A 26,939-nucleotide genomic window follows, 5' to 3' on the forward strand; every position below is an offset into this window, starting at 1 on the left:
TTTTTGTAGTGATTAGATTTCAAATTTCTGGTTTTTACATTTATGACGTAAATCATTGTATACTTTTGTCACACTTTGAGAAAATAACATGCACTTTCCACTTTTCGAAAATAAATCACAATAAAAACACTTCAAAGAACCGGAAAATGAAAACCAGTATTTTGGTGGGTTTCCGGGTTTTCTCGTGGTCTTCTTCTTTAGTTATAATATCCAAACGTGGAGTGGTCGAAGTGCTTTTCTTGACGTGTGAACTGAAACTGAAGCTCGCATTTCTGCTGTGTCATTTATAATGCTGATTTTTCGTGCATTTTTCGTAATGGCGGGTTCGCGCGTACTTTCCGCGTGATTTGGGTGACTTGACTTCGTTTTGTCACAACACAATTATGTGTGCTAGATCTTTTCCTTTCTGTTGAAGATCTCTTGGTGTTTGTGTATTTCTATGACTTCTAAATACATTCTTTTCAACCAAAGATATAGCACACAGCATTGAAAAGCGCCAAAACGAAGCCAAGTCACCCAAATCGCGCGGGAAGTACGCGCATACCCACCATTACAGAAAGTGCGTGAAAATCAGCACCATAATTGATACGGCACAGAAAGAGTACTTCAACCACGCCACTAAAGATGACTGCCGAAGTTGTAGTTGCAATGTTGCATCTAATTGCATCCAAAGGAAAAACTGCAACCTTTGTCGTCGAATGAATCCAAAACAAGTACTTTTTCCAATTGCCAGAAATGCAATTCTCTTCTTTTTTGGTTTTCTATTTCCAAACCACCAGTTTTCTGAATCTGCTGAAAAACCCAACTTGGTTGGTGGACCGCGCGTCGAGAAGAGTATTGCATTTCTGGTGATTAAGAAGAGTGGTTGCATCGGATTTCTGAGTAAGTGATAAAAACACTGATATTTTACTGAAAATTTGTCACCCGTCTCTCCAAAAACGGATCGAGTTGTAGTAATAGAATGGAAAAAGATAACATCCATCCTGAAGTTTCTAAATATTTCGAAAAAACAACGCTCTTTTCCAAAATCGCAATAGCACACTACCAACAAAATGCTATACACCCAAATGTAACCCAAACACCATTCATAAGCAACTTACCAAAACATTAATAAGCTTGACTGATAAAAGCATATATTAAACGGGTACTTTAAATACACTAAACCAAATAAGAAAATAAAATTAGTGCCCAAAAAACATGAAATATCACAATTAAGACTATGTTAACAGAAGACAAGCACAATGATTGAAAACCCAAACAGATAACACAATTATATTTCACCTTCTTGAGCCTTTCGGCGGCATCCGGAGTGCTGATCTCTGGACCTGTCGGTGGCTGCATTTGGGGCCCTAAGGAGGAAACTAGATCGGGAGTAAGTTGTGAAGGTGATTCTTCGCTCATAACGTCCTCAGCCATACTTTCAGAGAGTCTTTTAGCCGCGGATAAATGCTCATCAACCGATTTTACAGTGCAGATGCCCGAATCCGCAATAGTACTGTATCGCGAACTTTCACTAGATAAAGGCTCCGGAGCCAGGTAAGTACTTTCCTCCCTCCATCCGGCTATGCCACCGGGTAAACTGTACATCATATACTGCGACGAGGGCATCGACGTTTCAGATGATTCCCCGTCAGGTTTGTTGTCTGGCGATCCCCTACCGCTAGAACCATCTGAGTCACTATCCCCATCGGGTGGTTCTTCTGACGACTTTCTACTATCTCCTGCAGCTTGAAGTTTATTAGCGAGGGCTTTTTCTATCTGCCACAATTCCTCAGCTTTATCGTAAATAGATTTGGTTATCCAAAATGAACCGTCAAGAGCTAGATTATTAGCAAAAGCGATTGAGTCGTCTTCAGTATCTGGTTCAATCGTAGAATCTTCTATTACAATATCTTGTCGAGGTGAATAAGAGTACCAATTTTCTTCTGCTTCGTCATACAAACATTTTGTTATCCAGTAAGACCCATCCAAATCGATATTTCTGGCCAAATCTTCTACTTGACTGGAATCAGATTTCTTAGATTTCTTACCCGAAAATTTGTCAACAATGCTAGTAACGATAGATTTGATCAGACCAGGTTTTTTCTTATCACTTTCACCTCCTGAGTCTTTTCTCTTTTTGTCTTTCTTCTTCCTAACTGAAACTTCATCAACTATACTTGGTCTCGTGAGTAGCTCGGTTTCTCTTGATTCTGACAGAAACTCTTGCGTAGCAATTTTATACCCAGATCTCAAATTTTTTCCATCGTCAAAAAGTACATTTCCAGACCTTGATAACAGTTCATCATCTACCACTTCTTCATCAGTTACCGATACCTCTTTGAACAATTGAGTTTCTTCTTTGGGTGTAAACTCTTCAGTTTTGTTTTGAACCGTCAACGAAAAGTCCTCTTGTCCAACCAGTTCAATCTCCCCCTCCTGTTTTAGTTCTTCAACGATATTCTCCACAACTTCTTCGTTTTTGCTTTCGCTGATTTGTTCATCTTGTGTGATTTGAGAAAGTTTTGATTCAATTGTATCCTGTCTGAGGGTTTCCTCAATTCTTCTCGTTTCTGATAAAAATTCATCTGTGGCGTTTTTAATTTCTCGACTGACAAGTGTTTTAGTTCTTTCGAATTGATCTTTATCTAAAACGTCTTTATAAGTTACCAAATCTGAGATTGGTTCGAAAAGTTTTTCAGGTCTCATTTCTACAAATTTCTCTTCGATACCTGCATTTACTATTTCAATGTTCTCTTCAATAAAATGTTCCTTGGTATTTTCATTCAGTTTGAGTGACTCTTTCTCATGTGTTTGCGAGTCATCTTCTACGCCATCTGATGGAATATATTCATTTAAGTTCCCCTGAGTAGATTCATTTTTGATAGTAGTAATAATTTTTTCGGACAATTCAATTTCTTTTTCGTACTGCATTTTATCTATAATTTTTTCAGGTGATTTCTCGGTGGATTCAAGTTTTTCAATAGGTGATACTTTAGGTTCAATCGATTCATCTTTGGACAATTCTTCATTACTATCATCGGGTATTTTCACCACTCTCTTTGATTTTTTATCTTTCTTACTTCTTTTAGTAGGACTGACTTTCGACAGTATATTTCCAATGAAACTCTGATCTTTACTGACCGGTTCCTCTTTCACTGTTTCTGTTTTCTTTTCTGCTGATGACATATCCACAGTCGAAATTTTCTCTTGATGAATGGATTCAGGAATACGCAATATTGTTTTTTCAGACAATTCTGATGCATCTTTTTCTGAATCTACCTTAGGTTCGGATTCCGTTGGTTGTGACTCCATGGATTGGTTCTTATTTTTCTTACTTTTATGTTTCTTTTTCTTCTCAATGGGAGTTTCTAGTGTTGGTTCATTAATGTCTTTCTTCCCGCGAACAGATTTCTTCACGGATGCAATCAAGTTTCCGAAAAATCCACTGGTATTTTCTTGTTTATTATCAACCTCTGTTGTTTCATCAACATCTTGCGTAATATTTTCAGTATCTAGATTTTCGATAGGCCCTTCCGCTGCCTCTGTATAGCTCAAAGGTATATCAATTGCATGAACCTGTTTCTTTGATAGTTTGGGTTCTTCAGAGTTCGCCTTCACAATGGAAGCCCAACTTTTAACAGGTGAGCTCACAATGGTTTCCTTTTCCACATCAGTTGTTACTGCTGTATGTTTTGTTTCCTCAACCACGTCAGTGACGTTTGTGAATTCTTTCAAGTTCTCCTTTTTCTCGGGCTTTTTGTGTCTCTCAGATCTGGAACGGGATCGAGATCGATCTCTGTGTCTTGCAAATGGAATGAAACCCTCAGAGTCTACTTCTGCAACGTATTCTGGCTTATCCTCACCAACAACAATAATCTGTACATCAACAGATTTGGAGGGCGTAGACGGTTTGGATTTCTGAGGAGATAAATCATTTCTAGTGACTTTTCTTTGGTTTTCCACTAAAATATCAGCATACGATTTCAAATTGACTTCACTTTCTGATATTGTTGCCTTGACTTCTTCGTTGATGAAATTTTCTGAATCGGGAGCTTTGCTAATTGTTTCTCTTCTATCATTTCTCTCAATACTAGTACTTTCTACACTTCTTAACTCACCTCTTTCAGGTTCTCGAGACGAATCTTTGTCTTGTTCAAGTGTTTCTGTGGGTTCATTGTATTTGGACTCAGAATTGAAAATTTTGTCTTCTACTTTTTCTGTAGTATCTTCACTCGGATAATCTTTCTCCGATACACTTTTTTCTATTACCACTTTGGATTTTATCTTCTCTATAATTGGTTTAATGACCTCAATGTGAGGTGATGATTCCCTGCTCCTACCACTTCTTGCAATATCAGCATATGTGAAATGAAGAGTTTTTTCTTGAATTGTAACTATCGAAGGTTTTACAGTGTCCAGATCAGATGGTAAATGATCTGTTATGATTGGTTTATCAGAAAGAACTGAAACCTTGCTAGAGTCATGAGACACCATGGTGGATTTTTTATCTTTCTTTTTAGATTTCGACCTCTTTCTTTTTTCGGATTTATCTTCAACTACAAGACTTTCAGATTGTATCTCTTTTGTGGATTTAGATTGGATCTGTTCAGAAGGAGTACTTTCATGTTTTTCGCTAATTGATTTTCCCTCAATTTCGATAGAAACAGCATCTGATGTATTGAATTCAGTAGATTTATCCATTGAGCTTTCTGTTTCATTCGGAGATTGATGCTGTACCTCAGCCGGTTCAGCATCGACCCTTGATATTTCATGAGGAGTTTTATCGCGCTTTCGAGATTTTCTTTTATTAATTTTATGAGAGTCATCACGTATCTCTTCTGTTTTAGCAATATCAGAGGGTTGGGGAATCTCACTTAGATCTGAACGTGATCTCGAATGTGACTTCTTTCCCTTTCTCTTCACCTGCCATTCATTATCAACTTCAACAGTCGAAGGTTCCACATTCACGGACTCCGTTACTTTAACTTCGATGTTTGGTTTCAACTCCTGCTTTGGTAAAGGTTGTGAAATTATTTCAAGCTTGACTTTTTCACGTAGATTGCTGGCTACGATATCAGCATATGTTTTATCTCCAGATCTGAGAGCTTCCCAAACATTCACCTGTTTTTCCTCTTGGACGGCCGTTCTTTCTTCGGTAACGAGTTGATGAGACATGGACTCGGATTCTGAGATTTCATGGCTAGTAAGTGACGAAACTGGTATCTCTGGGTCTTTATTTTCGATTTCTTTGTTCTTATATGTTTCTTCCCCAGCGCCAGTAACTTCATTCTCGCGTTCTTCCTCCCAACAGATTGATGCTGAATCTTGGACTCCGCTATTTGAAAGCTCCGAAACAACGTCCTTTGGAAGCAGACTCTCTTCTAATTGTTTCTGAGCGATTTCTTCCGCCTTTGTTTCAGCTATCTGAGCTGCGGTTTGTTCAGCTGTAGGAATTATAAAGTCGTCTGCAGGTTCATGGAGAATTTCATCAACCCACAAGTTACTTGCATGGTCCGATGGTATTTCTATTTCGGAGTCGTATTGCTCAGGAGAAGTATCGTCTCCGTATGAGGGTTTAGTATATTCCCACGGCGCAGTATCCTGGTAGTGTTCCTGAGGAGTATGATACCCTTCAGAGTATTCTACGTATGGAGAAGGTAAACTCCGATCTCCTGCACCGGGTATAAATTCCGCTGCGTTCGGATTCAGTCGCGAATATTCCGATTTGGGAACAAATTCTGTAGCTTCTGTTGATAACTCAGACAAAGTTTCGTACTCTGATTCGAATTTAGGAACGAACTCCGGTGCTGTGTCTACGTAAGCCTCAAACTCGGATGTTTTAATTTCATCATGAGGTTTTCGTTCTGAGATGGTATGAGACTCCTCAGTCACATCACCACTTCCCGTTTCACCAAGGCATGTTTCGTCTGCTTTCTGTCTCTCAGATCTATCAATTTCTTTTTCTTCGAAGTTTTCATCAATATCTATTTCAATGTTCATTTGTTTACCGTCATTGCCTCTATCATGTTCTTGAACATCGGTGGACATTTCCAAATTTTCAACAGTAGCCACTTCATGTACTCCAATATCACTGATTTCGTGAGAAATGAACTCCGTAATAGTTTGGTTATCACGAACTGATCGAAGAGGTGAATATTCTCCCAATGCTTCCGATACTTTGGAATTTTCATTGTCAAAGTACGTCTCAGTTCCAGACGATTTTTCTTGATCGCATGATTTTTGTTTCGAAATAATATGAGCTGTCTTATTCAAATCATCATTTTCTGTCTCAACGTTGCATATTTCGTGTGTTTCTTGATATTCACTTTCGACAATTTCTTCTTCGAAGTGTTTCACCACCTGTTCTTCGATCTTCATATCTTCATCATCACCACCTGCTTCTTGTTCTCGTATTTCAGATGATTGTTCAGTAACATCTTCTGTTATCTTCGATGGAGTTTCATCAATAGACTCTCTCAATTCTTCAACTGCACTCATTCCATCAACTTCAATATTACTGATTTCTTGATGAATGAAGCCAGCAGTAATTTGCTGATCATGAATTGATCTCGGCGTCGAGTATTCTTTCACAGAATCTGATATTTTATTATCTTTTCGTTCTGAAATGATATGAGTATTCTCTGTCAAATCACCACTTCCCGTTTCAACTTGGCATATTTCTGATGTTTCTTGTTCTACAGCTTCGTCAATTCCTTTTTCTTCGGTATCTTTCGCAACATCTGTTTCGATCTTCATTGCTTCAGTTTCATCTTCAGTTACCTCTTCAACAATACACATTTTATCATCTTCAATTTCATTGATTTCCTGGGAAATGAAACCAATTGTAGTTTGGGGGTCAGATATCACTCTAGATGTGAAATGTTCTTCCAGTGAATGTGACATTGGGATATCTAAGTTCTTGTCGTCAACACTATCTGAATATTTTTCAACGGGTTTTGAAGTAAGTGATATAGAATCTGACTCTTCAGTTCTTTGAATGATAAATTCCTTACTGTATGATTCCCTAATAGTGTATTCAGATTGATTTGGAGATATCTCTTCCGCATATTGTTCGTTAGAAGGTATAATTTCATACTCATCGTCAACACTTCTAGGAAGTAAATCTAATTCAAGATTTTCTGAGCTTTGAGTCACGTCTATTGTTGTTTTCAACTCAGAAGAAACATCAGTTGTAGGCACATCGCTTTCAAAAATATGAGTTTCTGCTTCTTGTAATTTTTCAGACGGGATCATTTGTTCATACCATTCGGCTTCTTGCTTCAAAATTTGCAGTATATCATATTTGAATATATTTTCTTCTGGAAATTCTTCAGTTTTCATGATACTGGAAGAATCAAGGGGCTCTTTCAACTTTGAGATATTGATGAAGTAAGCGTCTTCTGCTTGCCTCAAACCGATGGTATCGTATTTAAGAATTTCATTGTCGTGATGTTTATTTTCTATATTTGAAAGACCTGAAATTCCTATATCTTGCCTCATTTCATCTGATTTCTTCTGAGTGCTAGTTTCAGATATTGATTCTGAATTTTTCTCTGGTCTCAGAACATTAGGATTCGTGACTTGCTCTGTAATCTGTAAATCTTCTACGATTTTTTCGTTAGAAAGTTTATTTTCATTATCAATATCTATTTCTTTTTCTGCATTTTCATTTGATAGATCCAAATTAGAACTATTAGTTTTTGGGGCAATGCATTCTTTTGTTTCTGAATCAGAAGAAATACCAGTCGAAGATGTTTGTGTTTCGGAATACTTCAATATATCAGTGTCATATTTTTCCAATTTTTCGACTAGGGCTTGTTTTTCATAAAATTCTATTTCAGACTGTACAAATTGTACCACGTCATATTTAGGACTCTGTTCCTCTTCCACCAGTGTTTCAGATTTTATTTCAAAATATTCTCTGTCTTGTATTGACATTTCCAATATATCACATTTTGGAATATCTCCATGTGTATTCTTTGGCATTGGTGCCTCTTTCGATTTTGGAGTGTTGATAAAGTAATCATCTTCAGCTTGCCTCAATCCAACGATATCATATTTGGGAATATCGTCAGCATTTAATTCTGAAACATGTTTTTCTGTTTTCTGTTCTCCCTGTTCAGAATCTTCTTTTGCACTCTCGTTAATGATACCAATTAATTCATCTTCAGGTGAAATCATTTCCATCGAATCATTAACTTTAGAAGTTGGTAATAACAGTGGAAATTCTGTGGACAATGGAGTTGGAGGATCATTAATTTCTTCAGTGAATTCTTCAGTTGACTTGTCGATGGGAAGTCCTTTATATTCAACTTTTACTGTGGGTTCCATTTCTCTGCTAACATTCTCTTCTGAAATAATGATTGTACTGTCAGATATTTCTGTTGCGGACAAGACAAACGATGAATCTTCAGTTTCTACAATTGATTCTCTCTCCTCCGAAACGTCAATATATTCTATATTTGCAACTTCTTGTTCTTCATCAGATATTTTTAGAGGTTCATCCAAAATATTAAGAAACATTTCCGTGGATTTGTCAATAGGAAGAACTTCGTATTCTATTTCAGATTCTTTTTCTGAACTAATTTTCTCTTTAAATATCAGTTTCGCACTTTCAGATGTTTCTACTACTGGTAGATTATGTGTCGTTTCCTCAATATTTGCGGATGATACATTCTCATCTGAAATTTTGCTAATTTTTTTGCTTTCGACATCTTGTTGTTCTTCATCATCTGAGAACTCTATAGGTGTATCTAAAATATCCAAGAACATCTCTGTAGATTTGTCAACAGGAAGACCTTTGTATTCTACTTTGGACTTCTTTTCTGGGCTAATTGTTTCTTCTAATAACACTTTCGTACTTTCATCTGGTTCTGTTATCGGTGAAATGAGTTTAGATTCTATGTCATCTGCAAGCACATTGCTTTTATCTGGAATGTTTTCAACTTCTTTGCTTTCCACAACTTGTTGTTCTTCATCATCTGAGAACTCGATAGGTTCATCTAAAATACCCAAAAACATTTCTGTCGATTTGTCAACTGGGAGACCTTTATATTCTACTTTGGACTTTTCTTGTGCAGTATTATCAGAATATTTCTCTAGATTTGTCTTCGAATCTTTATCATCCTCAGAGTCTTTCTTGGTTTCAAATGTTGTGTCTTCATTCGCCGGTTCAACAGAAATATTCAAAACATTCAATTGTTCAGGTGAAAACGAATCATTTTCTTCTTTTTCATAAATTTCCTCAGGTCGAATAGAAATTTTCGAAAGTTGGACTTGAGTATCAACTTCACCAGTATTACCCTTTTGTGGAATTATTGTTACTTCTGATAAATCTCTCCTGTTTTCAGCTGGTTCCGTTATTGATAAAATGACTGAAGATTCCGTGATATCTGGAAGTAATCCTTTTTCATCTGAAATGTTTTCAATTTTTTTACTTTCCACAACTTGATGCTCCTCATCATCGGAGAACTCTATGGGTTCATCTAAAATATCCAAGAACATCTCTGTGGATTTGTCAACAGGAAGACCTTTATACTCAACTTTCACTTCATGTTCTTTTTCAGAGCTTATTTGCTCTTCTAATATGAATTTCATACTTTCAGGCTGTACTGTTATTGGCAAAATGAAAGTAGATTCTTTGCTTTCTGTGAATTGATGTTTTTGATTTGAAATGTCCAAACTCTCTTTTCTTTCGGAAGTTCGCTGTTCTTCATCATCGGAGAATTCTATGGGTTCATCTAAAATATCCAAAAACATCTCTGTTGATTTGTCAACAGGGAGACCTTTATATTCTTTGGACTTTTCTTGTGTTATATTATCAGAGGGTTTCTCCAGATTTTTCTTTAAATCTTTCTCATCCTCAGAGTCTTTCGTGTTTTCAAATTGTGTATCTTTATCAGCAGGTTCAACAGAAGTATTCAAAACTTCTAATTCCTCAGATGAAAATAGTTCTACTTCATCTTTTTTCTGAATTTCCTTAGGTCGAATAGAAATTTCCGTAAGTTTGACTTGAGAATCAACTTCAACTGTATATTCCTTTTGTGGGTTTATTGTTTCTTCTGATAAGTCTTTCGTATTTTCAACTGGTTCGGTCTTTGATGAAATTACTGAAGATTCTTTGATATCTGCGAGTAATTCTTTTTCATCTGAAATATTTTCAATTTCTTTACTTTCTACAACTTGCTGCTCCTCATCGTCGGAGAACTCTAAAGGTTCATCTAAAATATCCAAAAACATCTCTGTGGATTTGTCAATAGGAAGACCTTTATACTCAACTTTCACTTTAGGTTCTCTTTCAGAGCTTATTTGCTCTTCTGATATAAATTTCATATTTTCAGACTGTTCTGTTGTTGGCAAAATGAAAGTAGATTCTTTGCTTTCTGTGAATAAATGTTTTTCATTTGAAACGTCAAAACTTTCTTTTCTTTCGAGAGTTTGCTGTTCTTCATCATCAGAAAACTCTATGGGTTCATCTAAAATATCTAGGAACATCTCAGTGTTTTTGTCCACAGGCAGTCCTTTGTATTCTATTTTGATCTTTTCTGGTGAGATACTTTCAGGTGATTCTTTCAGATTTTCTTTGGAATATTCGTAATCTACTATCGTGACAGTATGCTCTATTGTTAAGGGTTCAGTCACAATATTTTCGTTTATGATTTTGTCCTCATCAGTTTGATCACTGACATCCAAAAGTGTTTTAGGTTCATCAACAACCAGATATGTAGATTTGTCTATTGGTAGCCCCTTGTATTCTACTCTAGTGGAAACCCCTCCTTCAACAATTGGTGCTGGAATAACTTGTTTATCGAATATTTGTTTTGTGGGCTCAGATATTTCTGTTTCTATTGAAATACTCGTCGAGCCTTCGCTTTCAATAACCTTCGAAATCATTTCTTGTATATCTGCCTCTGTCTGTCGATCTATGTCAATGCATGACTTAGGTTCGTCTTCTATCGACCTCATTTGAACTAGTTCAATGGGCTCAAAAGTGTTGGATTGTTCTTCTACAATAAATTTAGTGTTTATCGACTCTGTTTCGGTTTTGTCAATTACTACATTTTCAGAAACAGTATCTACTGCTTCGGCTTCGTCCAGTTCTTTTTCCGAAGTTTGTTTCTCCTTGTCTATTTTATTCGGCCTTGAAATAGATAGTTCTGAGATATGCCGAATCTGCTCAGTGATTTCGAAGGCAAGTTTCTTTTCCTCATCAACGGGTTCGTGCTTCTTTTTATGTTTTTTCTTTTTAGACTTTTTCACTTCTGTATCGTTTTCCGTTTCATTTGTGATAATATCGCAAGGAAGATTAACAATTTCTTCCTTAACAGTTTCCTCAATTGTTTTTGCAGCAGGCGTTTGTGTCAAATTCGAATTAACCACATCAGCCCATGATTTGGAAGATTGTGTAACAGACTCATACAATTTGATTGAATCTTTCTCTGTAGTTTCTACTATATCATGAGTTTTCAAATTAGATTCCTCAGATACCAATTCGTGACGGTCCACTTCTTCAGGGCTGAGAAGTACGTCCTTCTTTGTTTCCTTCATTGGTTTCTTTTTGTGTTTCTTTTTCTTTGAACTCTTGGTTTCGTTCTCATTTACTACTTGTCTCCCTTCAGTTTCGATACATTCTTTCTCTACTTCCAATCTTTCCTCTTTTGGAATATCTGCTGAAATCTCCAGGGTAATATTTATGTTTGATTTTTCGGTGGTATCTACAAATACATTTTCATTCAGATATTCGACTGTCTCAGATACTTTATCATCGGCTGTTTCTTCTTGAGACTTTTTCTTCTTGTGTTTCTTCTTCTTCTGTTTCTTATCGGTTTTCGTATCTTCATTTTCCCTAATTTCTTGGTTTACCTCTGTTGTGTTCAGATCAGAAAGAACTTGGTCATCCGCAGATTCTGGTTCTGCATGTTTCTTACTTTTCAGTTTAGATTTAGTTTGACCTTTGTCGTAAAAGTCATCAAAAGTTTGTCTGGAGGGTAGAACTCCTCTTTCAACTTCGATGAAGTGGAAACAGGAATCTTTGTTTGGACTTGGAGATTTCACAATTTTGTCTTCATCTATTCCTACTACTTGGCCGATTCGTTCAGTGGGACCTTCATTTTGTGTTTCTTGATGGTGTTTCTTCTCCTGTTTCTTCTTTGAATGTTTAGTTATGTCAATTTCAGTTATCTCAGCAGGTGTGACGACTGTTTCTTCTTTTGGTTGAGGTAGAATCTGATCTTCTTCAATCTGATGCCTTCCTTCAGGTGAAGTTGATTTGCCAACAATTTCTGCCCAAGTGGAATCTTTATTTTGGGTTTCGGATTCGGTCGCTACATTTGAAAATTCTTCAGTTTTGGTTTCAATATTATCTTTTGGCTCGATGGAAGGTTCACTTTGATTTTCACGATGATGTTTTTTCTTATGTTTTTTCTTTGTAGGTTTGATGGAATCTACCACAACGATTTCATCATTTAAGCCTTCAGTTTCTACAGTTGTGGGGGCATTTTCAACTTTCTCCTCTGATTCTTTTATTTCGGACAAACGTTTTTCGTCGGGTGGAGACTTGCCAACAATCTGTGCCCAAGTGGAATCTTTATTTTCCGTATCGAAACACTTTTCAGCTGAGATTTCTGTTACTTGTTCCAAAGTTTTACTAACAGAATAATTTTCTGTAATCTCGAATTTCTCAATTTGTGATTGGAGTTCATGTTCCCGATTGTGCTTCTTCTTATGTTTTTTCTTTGTACGTATTGTGGTATCAGTGTCAGTAACTTCATTGTTATCTTTCCTCATTTCACAAGTAGCAACAGAAGTATCCCCGTCTTCAGATAAAGACTCAGTTTTCTGTTCAACATATTTTTCTGTTTCGATTTCAGTAACCAGTTCCTCTGTTTCAGTAGTATGAATATAGCTAATATTGTCAACTTTGTCAATTTGTGAATCGATTTGATTTGCGCGGTGTTGCTTCTTTTTATGTTTCTTCTTTGTAGATTTTGTGGTATCAACAACACATACTTCATCACCATCTTTTATGTTTTCACCAATAGGAGTGTGTTCTTTTTGCGGATGATCGATTTGCTCCAGTTCAGGTGAAGATGAAATACTAATGATTTTAGGTTTTTTATGTTCGGTTTCTGTTACATGATCGAATGTTTTGACTAACGAAATACTTCCGACACTATCTTTGTTCTCAGATACACACAGTTTTACGCTTTCATCTTCAACATATTGTTTAATTTCTGTGGTTTGTTCAATCTTTTCTGAAACAGAACTACTTTCAATATTTTCAATATTCGAATCCATGTGCTTTTCATGATGATGTTTTCTCTTATGCTTCTTCTTCTTAGGTTTTGTGATATCAGTATTAGCATTTTCCTTACTTTCTCTATCTAATTCAGCAGTGTCAACCATAGTCTCTTTTTGCGAAAGATGATCTGTCTGTTCTGATTTAGATATCAGTTTTCCTCCTACATCAATTTCTGGTTGTGTGTGATCCACTTCATCCGAATGTTCACTTAGATTTTTTCTCTCTTCTGATTCAAATGGCAAATTTTTTTCCAGACAAGATGATGTTCCAACAATTTTTGCCCAACTAAATTCTTTGTTTTCTTTTCCTGATGACAACTTTTCGATATTTATATTCTCCGAGAGTTCATCAACTGCATCAGTTAGAGAAGTATTTTCAGAATCTTCAATAACTGCTTCTTCGTGAGATTCTGAATGGTGTTTCTCTTCATCTTCTTTCTTCCCTTGTTCACCAGTATCAGCGGGTATATTACTTTTCGTTTTCGTTTCAACAAATGTACTGTATTGATCCTGAGATGGGTATTTTTCTTCGACTGAAGATGATTTGCTGACAACTTCTGCCCAGGATGTCGGTAAGTTACGAACTTCAGATGGGAATTGTATTTCATCACAAGTTTTATTCAAGTCTTCTACTATCTCAATAGACACTTCAGCTTCTGCCCTTTGTTGGTTATTAGGTTTTGGAGAAGTTGCTTCGACTACTTCTTTATGTTGTTTCTCAATCGAAGTGTACTTTCTCTCTTCTGAAAGAAATTCTTCAGACAGTTCCGTTCTTTTGTATTTTTTATCCACAGGTACTTGCACTTGAGAAACATCTTCTTCCGATTCTTTAACAAGATCTGATTTGACTTCAGTTGTGTTTAAATTATTATCTCGTCCTTCAGTATTTTTGGCAACGATTTCAGCCCAAGATTTACTGAGAGGTTGTTCACTTTCAATTCTTGTGATTTGTTCATTTACTTTTTCTGAAAGGTCTTTCACATCTTCATCATTTTTACTATCGAATGTTGGTTCTTTCTTCTTCTTTGATTTTTTCTTCTTCCTTCTGGTTTCTTCAGTATCTTTCATAGGTTCCTCTTTCTTTCCTTCTGCTACTTCCTGAATTACTTCAGTTGAATTCGCAAGGGATCCATTGGTATCATTTGTACAAGGTGAAATAACAAATGACAAATTTTCAGTCGGAATCTCTCTACTCAGTTCAGTTAGTAGCCTAGGTTCTTCTGAAGCAATTTCATTCGAATTGTCACTTTCAGTTTTCTGATATTCCTCAATAATTGCATATTTTTCCGCATTGATGAATTCTGAGGTTGACATTTCGATTGTATCTGAATTTTCTACAGTTTGGTCCACTGACACTGGTCCAATCATAATAGAAGGAACAGTGGATTTGGAATCAATTTCAGGAAAATCTTGAGAGAATGTTGAGAGCTCAGCTTTATTTTCAGTTGATTCTTCGTCATCTGAAATTATAATGGCTGAATCTAATATTTCGAATATATTCATGCTGTTATCTATCGGTAAACCTTTATATACTGTAGCTTTTGATTTTGTTTCTTCTTTTTCCTCTACAGAATTGACTTTTACCCACTGAGAGCCATCTTCAGATTCAGTAGTGTTTTCTGAGATAATGGTGGAATCGAGCATCTCAGATTGTGGGATTACTTCAGAAATGGGTTCCAGTACCTCCTCCTGATTTCTGTTCGTGCCTTGAATGAAAATAAACTCTTCGGCAGTTTCAGTATCATCTTCCGAAACACCCGGAGGGACTTGTACATGTTCTTCGATGTTTATAATTTGAGGGGTTTCTTCGAAAGATACAGATTTTCTCTTCTTGTTCTTTTTTTTACCCTTCTTGGGTTTTTCTGCTTTGGTTTGGTGAGAATCATTATTTTGAGTTTTTTTCTCTGATTCATGAACTACACTTTTATTTTCCTGATAGTCTTTCGAATTTGTTTGTTCACGGTACTTTTTGAGAGTTTCTTCTTTCAATTTTATCAGCATATCTTCAACACTTTCCTCTTCTTCAATATCTTGGAACGATGAAACAGGTTTCATAGCTGGTTCTGTTGCTTCTAAATAGCTTATTTCAGGCAATGGTTTTTCAGGAGATAAAGGCCTCGCAACAATGGTTTGGATGTTTTCTTTCACTTCCTGCTTGTTATTGTCAAAATCATTCTGTTTTGTTTCTTTGGGAACTGATTCTTCAGTTGGCTCAATTTGTTCAGCTACGACTTTTATGTTACCTACGATATCACTTTTGGAATGCCGTTTTTCTTCCTCAATAAACGTTTCACTGGTTTTTCGTATTGGCGTCTCGACAGCTGGTGAAATGATTTGGGTTTCTGATATTATTTCTTCGATAACTTTGTTCTTCTTATCAGTGGTGTCATTTTCTGGATAATCTCTGATTACTGTGGGTAGATTCAGCCACGCGGGCAAATGTTTCGGTTGTGTATCAGGTATAGAAGCAAGGTCTGGTTTATATTTCGATAGAGTTTCTTGTTTGAGCTGGGATAAAATATCGACAACTTCAGTTATCTCTTGACCTTCTGAGGTATCTTTTTTGGAAATAGTAGTTGAAACACTATCTTGAGTTTCATTCAATCGTTCTTGTGTCGCCTGGCTGATCGTGTCTGTTGAGTTAGAACCCTCTACGAATTCAACCCATGATTTCGTTCCAAAATCAGCAACTGGTATACTTCTGACTGGTTCAATATTATTCTCCACCAATTCTTCGTCGGAGATCACGATATGATCATCGATAACATCAAGTTTTTCATCGATTGGCAAACCTTTGGGATCCAATTCAGGTTTATGGTCTTCCTTCTCATCATTAGATACATCTTCCTCATTCATGATATACAAATCATCATCTACAGATTCTGTCTTTGTGATTGTTACACTAGTGATTTCTCTGGATTTTTTCGATTCCAAAATATTCATTACGTCTTCAATAGTTTTGATTTCGGTGTCAATTACAGAATCAGATCTCGACACTGACGTTTTCTGACATTCAATGTCAAAGTCAGAAATGTGATCATCTTTTAGGGGCTGTTCACTTTCGAATGAAATACTTAAGGGCATACCTTGACATTTTTTTTCTGTTTCGAGCTTATCCAATCCAGGTTTACTCTCTTCATTAGTAATGATCTCTGGTAGTTCTTCGATTTCTTTGGAGCGATATATTTCCGTGACAATTTTTTTTGGGCGTTCCTTCACTGAGCCGAATATAACTTGTTCCATCTCAATGAAATCAAAAGAATCAGATGCATTTTTATTTTTTTCGCCATCATCTTCAGTGTCCTCTTTTTCATCTACATTCGAATCCAGAATTGTCCACGTCTCTTCTTCGCTTGAAATACTCGTTCTTTCGTGTTTTATGAAACTTTCACTGATATTGACTTTGTTTTCTTTCATTTTTTCATCCGGTGCATCAAATTCAACGTACTTACTCTCTACTAGTAGATTCGATTTATCAGTTTCTTCTTTGGTGCCGATTTCAAATTCAGTTTCTTCAAACTCTGTGGAAACTGTAGTTGGATTCAATTCTATGAATTCAGTTGCCACTGATTCACTCTTTTTCTCAGTGTTCATTTCATTTACAGTTTTTATTTTCTTGACACTCTTTGAATTATTCCCAATTTTTTCTAAATACTCTATTTTCTCTTTTTCAATATCATTCGAAAGGTTTCCTTCTTCAGTGAATTGTCCGACTTGTTTCCGAACTATTTCAGTTTCTGTGCTGTTAATATTCATTTCTTCCGTTCTTCCTTTATCGATATAGTGAATTTGCTCTACGGGGGTTTCGAAAAATTCCATCTTCAGAGAAACAATGGGTTTCATTCTAAACTCTTCGTGTGTTATCAAAATAACCTTATTTGTCTTCGTCGCTGAAATAGAAGAATTCGGTTTGTTCCTCAGAGAGTCTCCGACTAGGCGTACTTGATTTTCGGAAGTATCCTCCGATGATTTGGATGATTGTTGAGATGTTGGTTGTATGGAACTGAAATCTGGTGACTGTTCATTTCCAGATATCGTGGTATCTTCGTTTTTGGTTGTGTTCATAACAGAAGTTATGATATTTTTCACTTGTTCGATTCTGTGATCAGTGTTAACTATTTCATTTTGTGAAGTACTGACGGAAGTATTAACAGATGTATCTTCTGAAGAGAAACTTTCTGAAGGAGCTGTTTGTGCAATAGACTCGAGGGTTGTTTGCTCTACAATACTATCTACATCAACTTCGAGTTCAGTTTCTATAACCGAATTGGATTTCTCAATTATTTTTTCGGAGGTATCTGCTGGTAAGGTAGATTCAATAGTGATCTGGTTCCTCAGTGTATCGTCTTCGATATGGGAAATGTCAGTTACAACGGAATTTTCTGGGATATCTGGTTTTGCGATAGATGAAATCGTTTCCAGACATTCTTTAAAACACTTTTCATTTACTACTTTTTGTACATCCCAAATTTCGACAGCAGTTTCATTAATAACAGAAAATTCTGAGACATTAGGTTGTATGTTAGATGAGATAGTTTCTTGATCATTTAAATCCACTTTCATTTCACTTTCGATAACAACATCTTTCGGAGCAGAAGTCTCTGAGATATCCGAGATCATGTCTACATCTTCTAGGGTACTGTCTACGTTTACTTTTACTTCTGCTAATTCAACAACCCTATCTTTGGCAATTTCATTTTCTGAAATGATGTCATCAATTAGTTTACGATCTATATTTACGTCATTTTTCAATTCTGAGATTTGTGTTGTTACAGTAATAATCTCATTCGTTGCTGTACTTTTAGAGTTAATTGGTGTTTTAATAATATCAGTAGGTTCTTGATCTTCCTTTATATCTGAAGAAGTTTTTATTACATCGATTGTTGCATTTTTCTTAGTAGGACTACATGGGTCATCTGGTTGTGGACCAGACAAAATTATTTCCCGATTGTCGATAATATTTTCTGATGTTTCTGATCTAACATACTCTTTCAATTTTTGGTCCTCTTTAATATCTAAGATTTCGGCTGTAGTAGTAGTATCGTCAAGAGCAATCTGTTCTGAGATGATTGAGCCTACAGTGGATTCGATAGTTTTTTCTCCAATGTTCTCTGTGTTTTCTTCATCAGGAACTACCTCTAGTAGATTTTTCTCGTTATTCTGGGTTTTTTTCTTGTGTTTTTTCTTCTTTGATTTTTTAGGTTCCTCAACAGCGTTATCGTCCATTACCTGTTTTTCGATATCTATTTCGTATAGATTTTTTGTTTCGGTAGTTTCAAGTTTGTCTTCAACATTAATCTTAGTTTCTTTCACCTCAATTTCATCACCTTCGTTTTTCACGGATTGTTTTTTCTTACTCTTCTTTTTTCTAGACTTTTTATCTGCTTGTTTTTCTAGGTTTTCATTACTTTTCAAATTCGGCTCGTTAATTTCTGCTTCTTGCCCTGAAGGCTTAGCTGGAATCAACTGTGATTCAGTTTTTTCCTCGTCAATTACTGACGTTACGTCTACTGCTGATTTAATTTCAAATCTGGTATTAATTTCTTCAGTTGAGTCGGTCATAACCAAGTCCAAGGCATCTTCTGTTTGATTTTCTATAATCGACGTTGTGCTTTTCACTTTGGATTCTGCTGTGACAGCTATATTTTCGGTAACTGATTGATCACTGATTTCACTTTCGATGAAAGCAGTTACGCCATTTTTGTTGTCAAAAGATTCATTTGAAATAGTTTTGACTGTTATCATTTCATCAGATGCAATCACTTCTTCTGCTGGTTGACTCATTTTTTCTTCGTGAATCAAACTGATAGTGTTCTCCTTTTCACTGCTTCCCTTCCGTTTTTTACTTTTTTTCACTGGCTTTGGAACTCTGAAATCAGGTGTATCCTTATGATCTTCCTCGTCAGGAATATGTCTGATAACTTCTTCAATGACGAAAGCTGGCGTGATTTTATCGCTTTTGGGTTTTTTCGACTTCTTTTTCGTCTTTTTCTTTTCTTTATGAGTGTCCGAAGTACGTTCCTTTTCATTGGATAGGACATTTATATCGACTGCTGAGGAATCAGAATTCTCTATATCGTCTTGATCGATGGTTCTAGCATGAGAAATGGCCATTTCAGTAGTTGTTGGGATCCATGCTGAAACTCCTGATTCTCCTTTAAGCTTTTCCTTGGGTTCTCTATGGGTGACATTTTTGTCATCGATTTTCCCAACGATTTGCTTCTTTACTTTGTCTTTGCCTTTCTCTTCGTCAGGTTTTATCGTAGTTGTCGTTTTCGTTTTCACAATAGTTATGCGTTTAGTATGTGACGAATTATTCGATTCGGCATCTTTAGGATAACTGGATTTTTGTCCAGCCGAATATTCTTCTGTTGGTTCTTCTGCTCGTTTCTTAAATTTACGTTTTTTCACACTCTTATCTGTATATGGGGAGGCATCTCTATCACTAAAATATTTCAAGTCTTGCGTTGAGGAAAGTCCGTCTGCCTCGTAGCCTCCTACCGTAGTAGGCTCTCCATGGCTGCTCGGCAGCTGAACTCTTTCATTATCGATATGACGGGATCGTTCATATGTCTTTTTATGTTGCCTTGGGACAACATCGGGGATTCTCTCTTGATGAGAATCGTCCTTCATAATCTTGCGCGTATCGTGCTCCCTCGAATGAGACTCGGCATCTTCCTTCAACATGGACCGGCCATGCACAGGAGACTTTTGTCTGAGAGCGGGTCGAGCGTTCGGAGGTTGCACTGTTGCTAAACTGGATGGCTGAAGAGACTTTGTGCCCAGTCCCTGAGACAAAATTTTTGCGTACGAGAAATGAGAACCAGTGGCGACGGTATTTGTTGTTTGCGTTGGTGGTTCAAGGACCAGTTCTTCGTCGCTGGGTTTTACTGTTTTCGGAACAACCTCGAGAATCTCCGCAGAGAGGGTTTGATTGTATTCAGTTCCGACATATTCTAAGGGAACTTGTTCTTCAATGACGGGATATTGTGGCGAACTGTGATACGTTCCCAAGCCGGAGCTCATCAGTTGTTGCCCTGAAGCGATAAAGTTCACCATATCTGGCAACGGTTGGATATAGTCCATAACATTAGGTTGAACGTGCTGTGTGTAGTAGTTCTGTTGAACTCCATTCGTGCCGAAATGACTTTGACCGAATGCGTTTTGGGTGTAGTGATCCCATTCGTGAGTTTCAGGGGTTAACCCAAATCGAGTTTCTTGAACATCTTCAAAATCTACAGTCGGTTGGCTTGGAACATCCAAGTGGTCCTCACTCATAGATGTCGGTATTTCTTTAAAAGCTGGTTCATTTGAAGCTTCTTCTAAAGCAATTTCAACACTCGGTGCTTCCTCATGCGTTCGTTTCAGTAGGATGTCTTTCTGGGGCAGTATTTCTTTCTCCGAGGATGAACGAGATTGCCCCCTCAGAATTTCGGCATATGACGTTTGTCCAGGTATCCACATCGGGCTTGGGGAACGGCCACGGACTTTACCCGCAACGCTGAGGTTTGTTCCTTGTTTAGTAGTGTCGCGGCTGGGGGAGCGTTCTCTAGCTTCATTTTGAGTAAATGGTTGCTCAGTAAGCGTTACTACAGTTTTTGGTTGTTCCACAGTTACTGAAACATTATCCCTTCTACGTGGGGAACGGCTACGCCTTGGCGATTTGGTTCTACGAGGTATTGCCGGTTTGTTTCCTTCGGGTTCGGGTTCCGGTTCTTGAATGACGGGAATATTTTCTACGAGCTTATTTATCGGTGGTTTTGTCTCAGGGAGTAGTGTCGTCTTCTCCAACTTAATCGTCGAAACAGTTTCGTGTTTTTCGTAGGCAGGTGAAGCTGATCGGCGTTCTTGAGATTTCGAGCGGCCAGCGGCAATGTCCGCATACGAAACCCCAAGAAGGGAATACTCGGGGTCTGGTTGGACGGAGTACGGGTCCGCTAGTCTGATGTTGGCGACGAGCGTGGATATCTTCGTCCGGTAAGCTTCGATCCGCGCCTGTTTACGTAGCAACAATGCAATGTATCAGTATCGCGTTACACAAAATATACGCGCAAGATGGTGGCTGAGACGAGTCAAATGTGGTGTTCAGGTAAGGTTTGGGTCATAATCGGTGGAATAGAGTTTGGGATTGGTGGGAGTGCTAAGTGCCAAGTGGTTCTTGGTCGGGTACGCCCCTTTGCGTAATAAGCTTCATGCGCTCGTTCCGGAAACTGAGCTTACTCTGCAAAGCGCGCGCACGTTCCTTGTACACCTGCACGGGGATAGTGGAGAATAGGGAGTGCAGCAAAACATAGAAAAAGAAACAAAACGCTCCGTGAGAAATAATCAAACATGAGCAAACATAAATTGATCGATTGTGTTCGCTTTCTTTCTCCAGCTCCCAAAGTACCGTAAGCAATGAGTGTATGTGTGTGTGTGAGTGAGTAATGCACAGGACTAATGTGGAATGAGAGATAGATAGTGAACACAAAACCAGTGGTAAATGTGGTGAAACTCAAGCGTAAATGGCCGATGCAAGCAATGTGGTGAGATGGTAAAAGCGGTAAAGCAGTAAATGAAGCAAATAGTAAATCAGTAGAGCCCGAAACCAAAACAAACACAATCCCCGCTGCCGGGAGGAGAGGGGCGATGGAAACACCTTGATGAGCGTGTCAGCCACCTCTTATGCGCCCTCTTGGAATGGATCAGTTTTCATCAAAATGTTTCCAAAATGAGTTTGAAATGAGAATTTCGAACTTTTTGATTCGATAGGTACTGAAATAACTAAAGAGAAAGTTGATGATGATATCGTAGTTTGACGTTTTACTAAATTTCGCTTCACTACAGCTGCAGTGCGCTTTGAAGAATGATGGGTGTGGCATGATCCATATTTCTCCCGACAACAAATAAGAATATTTTACTGACTACATTCATAGCGTCTACCATTGAATATATTTTGATTTGAAAACATATCTGGTATGCAAATATTTCTGTTGATTATCAATGCATCTATACGGTCTGTTGGATGACCGAAACAATTATTGACCATTCGCTAAAAACTTTTGGTAGACCCTGTTTCAATCAAATTCTCTAATGCAGCATGATCTACAGAAGGGACCAACATAAAATGATTCAAGTTAGATAATGATTTCTACTAATGAAAATTTAATTATTGATGATCCGGCTTACCTTTGTAATGATTCTAAGTATTTCACACAAAGGATATTGAGAACAGTAACAATGCACTAAATTCGTTCTAAAAGTCGTTAATAGTCAAATACAGATAAATTTTGGAATGTTCATGAATTTATTTCAATAGGTTTATCCCGAGTGATTCGTTCAATATAAGAGCCACTTCATACTGGAATATGTTCAACACCCTATATTTTATATCATATTCATCGATAGTCTACAACGGCTACATTTTATTATGAAATTAATGTGGAAAATCAACTATTGACACTATAAAATGATTGGCATTATAAACATCATGTTGACGAAAAATAACTAATTTCAATGAAATACTTTTGAAGCTTAAAAATCTATCACATATTTGTGTACATGTAAAACGTCACGGTATTTCATGACATCACTCCGTATGACTTGCTGCTATTCGAGGGTTCCATTGCTAAAAGGTGGCGCTGCAAAATTCAAAGAAAACAAACAAAATGTCAATTGGGATCTCTACGAAATATGACGTTTGTTATTTTGAGACAAAAATGATTGAAATTAAGTTATTGTTGGCAGAAATAGGCAAACAAGTTTTCAGGGTTTATTATATAAAACATTTTTTTATGATATCCTCAATCACGAAGGTAGATTGACTAGTGATTTGTAAAGCAGGACAAAAGTCTTTTCAACTCCTTATCGAGAATAAAACAAGTTATAACTGCTGATACATACAGTATTCCGTGTACTGGAATATAATTTCTTCGAAGTATTTAGTACAAAAATACATAAATAGATTTTCCGATTCTGACTTCCATTCATTTACTTCTTGCGAATATTGGAAAGAGTTGAGCTTGGTCACATTTACTAATACTTCATGAATAGCTAACGTTTAATTTGTGTGAAACAATAGTTAACATAACAACAAACATTTTCCAATTTTTGTCTAAGTTTGACCTCAGCATTATGAAACCTAGATGTCGCCCACTGTTTACGCTGTTAACGTTATTCTGTCGAATCATCCTGACGAAACTTTTTGATGAATCTTTAGAAACAAATGACATAAATAATTATAACGAAGATTGAAGATGAAAATGTTGATATAACTAGCAACCCAGTAGTCGTATGAACCCATTGGTTCAACACTCAACGGACTGTTTTATACTTAGTACAATGTTCCATTCATTAAAAGTTTAATCATCTGTTTTCCCAAAAGTCTACATTCGAATTAAACCTTTACAAAAAGTATTCGTGAAGATCATGGATTGGGCAATATCTATTATCCGGATCTCAGAATCAGAAAAATATTGAATGTGGCGATAAGGAACCGTACATTCAAATTTTCGTAGTTACAATCATCTATTTTAATACTCTTTTAGAGAAGCCAACTTCCATTACAGAATATCTGTTTAAATTACAATGACAATATTTCGTGCAAATGAAAATACAAAATGTTACTGAAAATTCCATATTTTGCTATAAGTTTGCACCGACACCTCGCGGCAATGGCCTCCTCGAATTCACTACATCTTCTTTTTCGCGTTACTTGGCTTTAGCTATCAGGGCTATCTGGACATTTATTCGCTTAACACCCTATCACTCAAGTCGTTTGAGACGATCCAAAACGGCACCAACAGGTCATGCCACTCCCATCTATTCTAAACAATAACAGTTAGATGTTAATGTCAGATCACACTCGACCTACCTGCTGATCGCGGATCGCTTGTTCTCTGTCGTGCGGCAGGTAGGTGGGGGCCATCGCGGTGCGCAGCTGTTGTTCCACTTGAACGATTTGCTGACGCAGCTGTTGCACTTCCACTTGGTACTGGTCGACTTGCGCGATTGCTGTTTCGAGCTGCGCGCTCTGGGTTTTGATGGTGGCGTTGAGGTCATCTAGTTCTTGGAGGAGGTTCTCGGCCGACTCCGTTACTCTGGTGTCGCTTTCGATGCCGGAACGGAAGTGGAGCTGAGGAGAAAATATTAGAAAAATGAGCTTGCAAAGGTGACAGTTGATTTTGAGAATGACTTTTTTTTATTATGAGGGAAGAGGATTTGATTTGAAACTAGAGATCTACGTTTTTTGCAGTTTCACATCAAAGTTAGAAATCTATAAATGTTAAATAGAAATGTTCAAATTAATTGAAAAAAGAGAAACAAAGTACAGTGATCAGAAAAAGCAGAGTTGAATGTAGAGAAAGAATATCAAAATAAAATATAGTTGAGGAGACAAAGTGTCGAAAAAGGAAACTTAAAATATACAAGAATTTTCGGAGGTAACTCAATACCTTCATTTGCAGTGATCAATTGAAATTCAGTTCAAAGAACATGAATTTATGATTTCTTTAGTTTGTATTTTCTTGCATTTTTCCTACTATGGTGGTTCATTACAAGATAGTTCATTAACAAGATCAAAGTGATTGTATCTTGAAAATAAGCAAAACATCAATACAGAAAAAACAAATATATTTGAATGAACTTTTATGTTAAATGAATACGTATGTTATTAATTTTTTGAAGTATAACTCTATTTCTATATTGAAAAGACACTTTTGAACAACATTTGAATACAAATGTTTATGACGTTGAAATAAGTTTGTTTCCTTTTTGGCGTCTGTAGCATTTTGTTTCAGAGGGCATCCGTATCTACTTATTGATAAATCATGAAAAAATCATCATTAACGTTTATTGGCGCTCAATACTTAGACCAAAATTCATCTTGGTGTGGTGTGTATAAAAATTTTAGCAAACGAGTATCTCTCATCAATTTCAAAATTAGATTGAATTTTCAAAATAACAAAGATGAAGAAAACTAATTAGTTTCATCTAGTGTATTTCTGGTGATTGGGAAAAGTGACCTTTCAACAAGGTATGCAAAAATTTTATGCTTTTGAATTCTCAATCAAATATCAGCAACCAATCAAGTTTTTGAAATGGTTTTGAACTGTCAAATAGTTTATTTTGAACTATTAAAAAAAATCGAAAAAAATTGTCTAATTTCAGTTGAAATAATTTCAAAGCTCTTTATATACTGTTATATTTTGGTATTATAAACATTGCATGGAAATACATTTGTGTTATCTATTCATTGGAATATCAATTATTAGGATATATACATTTTCAACATAATTTTGACTTAATTTTGATTCCAGTAATCAAAGGCCGAAATAGTTCCACTGATAATATTGTTCTCATTTATCAATAATTTCGTCCATAGAAACTCAAGAGTTCAAAGAATAATAAATAGAAAATGAAAACAATGTTGCCTTCTAGTCTATTATTTTTTTTATTTGCACAATGAATAATCATCGATATTTCCAAAAATAGATCAATCGATTAGAAAAATTGGCATTCCATACATAAAGATCCACTCAGTAATTCATTGATTGTAATCATAACCCTTCAGTATTTTTGGAACTCGCCTAACTCTTAAGAGGACTTCTGAGGTTGCTCGTGAAAAAAGCTGTTAGCGGAAATGTTTTAAATCATTTCAAGGCAGAAAGTTTTTTGGTGAAAAATTTATGAAAATATTTTTTTTACAATTTTCTCTCTCATTATTAATCACTTTCTTATCATTGCCTCTTATAAAAAATACGCCATTGTTTAAAATACTATTATAATAATTTATTTTGTAAAGTTTGGTTACACTTTTCTGAATTACCTGTAACTTCTCAACAGACAGCGAAATTTTAGTCTTTTGAATTTGAATGTCCGCGAGCATTTTCTCTCGCAGACCGTGTTGGTCCCTCAAGGGTTTCTTTTTGTTCTGTTGAGAATCAAGAGCTGTCTTAGTTTTTTCTATCCAGCTCCTAACATCCTTGATTTTCTTCTCGCATTGCTCCCATTCCTCCGAGGTTTCTTGAAGCAAAGCATTCTGAAACATAAAAAGTGTTTTTAGATCTACTCACAAAAAATTCGAAATATTACTCATTGCATTTGAATTCACCCAAATTTCGAGGGTTGTCGTTCAGAGGGGGCGCCAGCTGGTAGACGGGAAACCATTTCAATTGAACATATTTCAACATGAATGAAAAATCTGTTCAAAATCTGTTTTTCCGTAAACCAGCTGTCGTACCTCTAGGAACGACAACTCTCAAAGGTCTAAACTTGTGCGAGCTAAGGACTAACGAGGTCTTACCTTTTAACGTGTGAGTCCTAACACGGACAAAAATATATGCAAAAAACTGCTGAATAATGATATGCAAAAATCTAAACCCATCAAAAACTTGAAAGAAAACTAAACATAAAATTATCCCATGTTTAACATTACCTACCAGTTATAAAATGCAGATTCAATGTATCCTTCAAGTAAAATCTCTGGACTTAAAGGAATCTAATGAAAACGTTCAACTACCACACTAAAACTAGATCAGTATTTTCGACGCAAGTTCTCGGAACAAAGTTAGTATCATCAGAAGATTAAAACGTTATTCAATCAAAAACTTTCAGTCATCTCCTGATGATGCTAACTTGGTTAGCGAAACACGCGACGTGATGAAATTATCTGTTCATGG

The 26,939-nt window shown here is 36.5% G+C and overlaps 1 protein-coding gene across 10 annotated transcripts in view; it reads right to left on the reverse strand.

The window, feature by feature from the left end:
* Msp300 (Muscle-specific protein 300 kDa) overlaps positions 1-26,939 on the reverse strand; it is a 409,159-nt gene that overhangs the window by 95,729 nt on the left and 286,491 nt on the right. For 7 of the 10 annotated variants that reach the window (XM_074174300.1, XM_074174298.1, XM_074174299.1 and 4 more), the window contains 3 exons: positions 26,087-26,299; positions 24,134-24,394; positions 1,282-21,276 (listed from right to left, as the gene is read on the reverse strand). In XM_074174300.1, the coding sequence (XP_074030401.1) occupies positions 1,282-21,276; positions 24,134-24,394; positions 26,087-26,299 (20,469 nt within the window). Of the gene's footprint in view, positions 1-1,281; positions 21,533-24,133; positions 24,395-26,086; positions 26,300-26,939 lie in introns of those variants that run through there. The other 3 variants (XM_074174328.1, XM_074174320.1, XM_074174304.1) reach the window with 2 other exon arrangements.

Source organism: Leptinotarsa decemlineata, unplaced genomic scaffold (assembly GCF_025532065.1).
Source record: "Leptinotarsa decemlineata unplaced genomic scaffold, Ldec_3_MD MMD2_P_RNA_scaffold_12, whole genome shotgun sequence".
In the NCBI taxonomy this organism is placed as follows: Eukaryota; Metazoa; Arthropoda; class Insecta; order Coleoptera; family Chrysomelidae; genus Leptinotarsa; species Leptinotarsa decemlineata.